At 47.3% G+C, this 6,000-nt stretch overlaps 1 protein-coding gene across 1 annotated transcript in view; it reads right to left on the reverse strand.

Moving 5' to 3' along the window:
• The window catches only part of ADAMTS18 (ADAM metallopeptidase with thrombospondin type 1 motif 18), a 187,818-nt gene extending 182,295 nt beyond the window's left edge, over positions 1–5,523 (reverse strand). Inside the window, exons 1-3 of the mRNA XM_043981146.1 lie at positions 5,447–5,523; positions 4,116–4,183; positions 2,841–2,960 (exon numbers count right to left, since the gene is read on the reverse strand). Of these exons, the coding sequence (XP_043837081.1) occupies positions 2,841–2,960; positions 4,116–4,183; positions 5,447–5,523 (265 nt within the window). The remainder of the gene's footprint in view (positions 1–2,840; positions 2,961–4,115; positions 4,184–5,446) is intronic.
• Positions 5,524–6,000: the final 477 nt, after the last annotated feature.

Here is a 6,000-nt window from a genome sequence, read left to right on the forward strand (position 1 = left end):
TTTGCCCTCACGGTCATGTTCCTTTTTCCCTCCACTTTCATCTAATACCCCTCCTTCCCACTGTCTTCAAATAGGTGCCCTGATTGTTAAATTTTCAGTGTGAACATTTACACGTCAGAAATCAGCAAATGATACAAATCAGGGCTTAATTTGTTGTTTCGATCATTGTCTAGACTTAAGAAAGTGAGGGAGAAAATCTTAATAAAGTCGACCAAATTTTAAAATGTGTCAAGCCTACAATGTTGGGTTGTTTTTTTCAGAGAGCTGATTGTTAAACATTTACCAGCACACCCCTGACTATATCCTAAAGGAGTAGGAGGCAAGTCTTTAAGGATGGAAATTCTAGACTCCAAATCTCCAGATTTGGCTCTCTCTCTTACTAGGTACACAGAGACAGAGCTATGTTGTTCTCTCCAAACTGCCTGAAACAATGCATCAAAGGTTTTCCTTCTTCCCCAGGGGGGTTAATAAGTGACAGAAGTGAAGGATGCTTAAAAAGCTAGTGGTCGGGGCAGAGAATCTCCAAACTCAGACAAAGAATCTATGCTTACAGCAGAATCTCAGAAAGCCAAAGCCAGAACCTCCTATAAAGGGGTTGGGGGTGGGGGACAGGCTGGCTAACTTTATGAAAGGTTTTCTCCAAGACACAAAATCAAAGAATTTTAGAACTAGAAGAATCTTTAGTACATAGAATGTCAGCAATGGATCTTAAACCATGGAACATAATATGCCAAAACAGAACTTAGAAACCATTAAGTTATCCCCCAATATCCTATATTCACTATATCATGCTGCCTTAATAAAAGAGATTGGAGATATGATCTCTAAGATCTTTTCAATCTGTGAGTCCTTTGATATAGTCAGATGTCTTCTACATAGCCAACCATACTGGAAAATCCAAGTAGATGAAGAATACATATTGCCCATATTATGACATTCAGTTGGATGGACTTCCCATTGAGTTTATCCCCCAGTACATACCTACAGGTGGGTAGCTAGGTAAATCAATGGATAGAGTGCTGGACCTGGAGTCCTCAGGTCAGGAAGACCTGAGTTCAAATTCAACCTCAGAGACTTGCTAACTGTGTGACCCTGGGCAAGTCACTTTGCCTTGTTTGCCTCAGTTTTCTCATCTGTCCAATGAGTTGGAGAAGGAAATGGAAAACCACTCCAGTATCTCTGCTAAAATAATCCCAAATGTGACATGAAGAGTAGCACACAACTGAAAATGACTAAACAGATATATACTAGACAGCCCCCTTACAAATGGAATTGGACACAGAATTTAGTAAGAAGCAATCAGGCAATAGCCTGATTACATTTGGGAAATTGTACAACTTTTCAACGATCCCAAATACCCCCCCACCCCACCCCCCTGCTCAAATCCATATCTTTTTTTTTTTTTTTTTTTTTTAGTGAGGCAACTGGGATTAAGTGACTTGCCCAGGGTCACACAGCTAGTAAGTGTTAAGTGTCTGAGGTCAGATTTGAACTCGAGTACTCCTGACTCCAGGGCTGGTGCTCTACCCACTGCCCCACCTAGCTACCCCCAAATCCATCTCTTTTAACAACCACATTCTCTCAGTCTTTTGACAAACTACATTTCAAGGTATACCACAATCACAAGAGAATCCGAATTACAAGCAAACCCAGTGATCAATTGAAAGATGCTGGCAGGCATAAACATATTGAACAAATGGGACTTGAACTCCAGAAGAAGCGACCATGACATCTAGAGTTACAGCGAATTGGATTAAAATGAGAAAAGGCTGTGCAAAGTCACCAACCTCACTCTCTTCTCGAGAGACATCTGCGTCCTGCGGCAAGATATCTAGATCTAGATATCATTAAGACTGGAGATGACCCTGGATGTTTGAGGCAATTGGGGTTGTGACTGGATTTGAATTCAGGTCCTCCTGACTCCAGGGCCAATGTTCTATCCACTGCGCCACCTAGCTGTCCCCCCGACCATGTCACCCCTCTACTCAATAAACTTGAGGGGGGTTATCAAATAGAAAGTTCTCTGTTAGGCATTTAAAATTCTTAAAAACGTAGCTCCTTCCTACCTTTCCAAGTGTTCTTCCACTTTACTCCCCTTCGTTATACAATAATTTCTCCAACGGGACAGCCTATGTGTGGTTTAAGACATGGGCAGTCTCTCCCCATGTCTGGAATGCTATCCCTCCTCACTTTCCCTTCTTGGTTCCCATACCTTCCTTCAAGTTTCAGTTCAAATCCCACTTTCTATGGGCCTTTCCGACTGAGATCACGGCCCATCTACTCTGTCACTGCTTTTGTATGCACCTAGTTGTTCACTAGATTGTAAGGAGTAAGCTATTTACTCCATTAGAAGGGAGGAACGGTTTTGCTATTACCTTTCTTTATAGCTCCAGCACTTAGCATTAGCACAGCGCTTGGTACACGGTAAGTTCTTAAATGCTTTCTGATTTGAGACATGAACGGGAATCCCACGGACTGGGGAGGCATGGGGAGGCTGTGATGTGTACCAGCGGAGAGCGCACGCACAAAGCTGAAATACTACGTTTTTACAGGTTGCAATGGCCCTATGCAGCAGTAGCTCCCATTTCTATGATGTTTCTCAGGTTATAAAGCAGCAACAACAGCAGGCTCATTGAATTCACTGGCGTCAGGGGCTTAGAACGTTACGGCGGCAAGGGACCTTAGAGATCACCTAGTCACGCTCGCCCTCGTTTTACAGAGGAGGAAAGAAGTTAAGACTGCACACACACCACACCGGTAGTGAGTAGCAAAGTCGTTCTGGTTCCATCCGAGTATCAAGTGAGTGGAAAAGCCCTTTGGAGGGAAGGCTGAACACCAACCTTGATTCAAACCGCTGCCGCCGCTGCCGCTGCCACTGCCACTGGTCCACGCGGCTGCCCAAGCCGCGGAGCAGAGGCTGCACATCTGGAGCGTCTGCAAGAGAAATCGGACAATCCAGGCTGAAATTGTTTGGGAGGGGCATGGGGAGCGGTGTATCCTCCCCACTCCTCGCTGCCCTCAACCTCCAGCCCAGACCGCCAAGTGAAGGAACCTGCCTTAGCTCCGCTCCCGAGTCCCCAAAGGCTCCACAGCTGCCCGGGGCCGCCGCCGCCCAAGGTTGCCGCCGCCGCTGCCTCGGAGAGCGTCCGGAGGAGGAAGAGGAGGAGGAGGAGGAAGAGGAGATGGGGGTGGTGGTGATCCATTATGGCCCGGCAGTCGGGGGGAGGAGAAGGGGGGTTACCTGCCCCTCTTGGGATTCGGGCGGGGCGCCAGCATTCTTCCCTTGGGGCGGGGGGACACCTCCCGGGGCGGGCAGCCAGGCCAGGTGTGTCAGGTAAGCCCCCCCCCCTTCACTCCCCCCACTCCCCACTCAGCTGCCGCCGCTGGTTCTACTGCAGCCTGGGGGAGACTGACAGCAGCCCCGCCCCGCGCAGGGACAGACCCCCCCCCCCAACCCGTGGGGAGGGTGAGAGAGGAGCAACCAATCAGGAGGCTGCGCGGCGGGCGGGCGCTCCCTTTCCAAAGCGCGACCCCAAGAAGTAGGACTTGTAGCCCTTCTGCTAGTGGAAGAAAGTCCTGCTTGCCTGTTTGGTGACTGAACAGATCTGAACCCCAGCACCCCCCCTCCCCCAGCCGAGGAAGAAGTGCCAGCTGGATTACACACACACCCCCTCCCTCAGCTCTCAGGGGCCACGCCGCTGCCTATTGGCTGCCTATGGGTGGGATTCCCGTTTTGAGCTCTAGGGGAGGAGAAAAGGGGAGCAAGGTCTGAGGGAGGTGGGGAGGATTCACCAGATAGTTGGGTTTAAAGCCTGAAGAGTCCGTAGGGACTATCGGAAAACTGATATGAGAGGTCCTGAGAGGTGAAGGTCACACAGGTAGACATCGACAGAACCGGGACCCAAACGCAGACTAACTCCAAATACACTGAGGACAACCCAAACCTTGGGTCTGGCCTGGGAAAGAGGGAAGGTGGCGGGATGGGGAGAAGAGGAATAAAAACAGAATCTCTTAGAATTGGTACAGTCCTTTAGAGGCCATCGGATCCAAGTGCTCTGCCCCACATTCATTTTACCAGGAAAGAAACTGAGTCTCGGAGAGGTGAAGCGACTTACCTGGAGTCAAACAGCCAGGACTCAAAGCCAGGTGGCCAGAGTCCCAGCCTTGGGTTCTTTCCACCACACTACAAGGATTGTGGGGCACTGGAAAGAACTCTGTCTCTGCACTCAGAGGACTTGGATTCAGAACCTACCTAGGATCTTAATCTGTGTGAACTTGGGTAGGTAGGTCACTTGACATGCCATGCCTGGCCTCAGTGTCCTCACCTGTAAACAGGAGGTTGAAGTCCCTTCCATTTCTAGATATCTGATCCTATGAACTTTCTCCTAGCTCAGAATGAACAGTTGGGGGAGGGGGGGAGTGAGGAAATCATGAAGATCACTGACAGGAAGACCTTAAAATAAAGAGTGTGACCTCCCAGATAGAACTCCCTACTGTCTGTCTGCCCTAAGCATCAAAGAAGGTACCCCATGAGGACTTAGAAACTTAGGGCAAGAGGGAAAGTATAAACAGTGTTGGCCACTGTTAACAAAGCACTTTCACACACCCAGTTCTTCTTATATAGGCTCTCCCACTTTGTCCTCAGAAAAATCCTGTGTTGCCTTGCTGACCATAGTGTCTAGCACATAATAGGTGCTTAATAAATGAGTATTGATTGATCAATTGCCTTTTTCTTTCCCTTAGATGCTGGTTAGGTCTAAGGATGAGAGTGTTTCTTACCCACCCCTGCCTACCGAAACTGCCTTCCCTCAGGAAAGGAGAGGAAATTTTATGGACTAAAGGCAGAGTTAAGAGACCTGCATTTGCACATACCTGGTTAATAGGAACATAAATTTAGGCTCTGGAGAAACCTTTGAGGTAATCTATTCAAAACTCCTCATTTTAAAGAAACTAGCTGAAGTTCAGAGAGGTTAAAGATCAAGGTCACACTGCTACAAAGTAGCAGAACCAGGGTTTGAACCCAGGTATTCTAATTACAAATGCAGTGTTCTTTCTACCTTGTCTTTCCACCTTCAATTTAGTATTTAATAATTCATACCACTTGATGGAGATACAAAGAAGTATAAGATTTATCCTTCAAAAATGTATTGGAGTTAGGAAAACAAGATATGAATACATGATTGGTTGGGTTTTTGGAGGGGGGAGGAGGTTGGTATGTTTTTGTTTTTGTTTTTGTTTTTTGCAGGGCAGTGAGGGTTAAGTGACTTGCCCAGGGTCACACAGCTAGCAAGTGTCTGAGGCCGACTTTGAACTCAGGTCCTCCTGAATTCAGGGCCAGTGCTTTATCCACTGCGCCATCTAGCTGCCACAACCCTGAGGTTGGGTTTTTTTGAGACTGAGCCACTCTACTGCACCCAGACCAGAAGTGCAACAGCTACTCACTGACCTGATCTCACTATTGATCTTGGAAACTTTGACCTGTTCCATTTTCCAACCTGGGTCAATTTGCCCCTTCTTAGGCATGCAGGTGTTCCCCAGCTACAGGAAGGACTCATCATATGGATCTGGGACTTAGTATGGACACCAATGGACTTAGCCCACCACAGCTCAGACAGAACATCTGAACACAAGAGATGTTCCTGCTTCGGCTTCCCCCATCATAGCTATTACAGACATTTGCTAATAGATCATGTGGCACCTACATGCTTTTTTTAAAAAAATCCCAATTTATGTCACAAAGCAGCACATAAAAAACTGCCAGATGAGGGGATCCCCTCTGAGTTCAGGAGTTCTATCTGAGCAGCAGTGCACTAAGCCCAGGTGTCCACACGAAGTTCAATTCAATTAAGTGAACATTTATGAAAGGGTTGGACAAGATGATGTCTGAAGTTCCTTCCATCACTATGTTCTGGAATCATTAATTCATTTTAACAGACCTGTTCACTTGGGGGGATAATATAAATTGGGATCTTCTAGTCCAGGTACAGGCTGGACTGCTTT

Source organism: Dromiciops gliroides, chromosome 2 (assembly GCF_019393635.1).
Source record: "Dromiciops gliroides isolate mDroGli1 chromosome 2, mDroGli1.pri, whole genome shotgun sequence".
Lineage (NCBI taxonomy): Eukaryota > Metazoa > Chordata > Mammalia > Microbiotheria > Microbiotheriidae > Dromiciops > Dromiciops gliroides.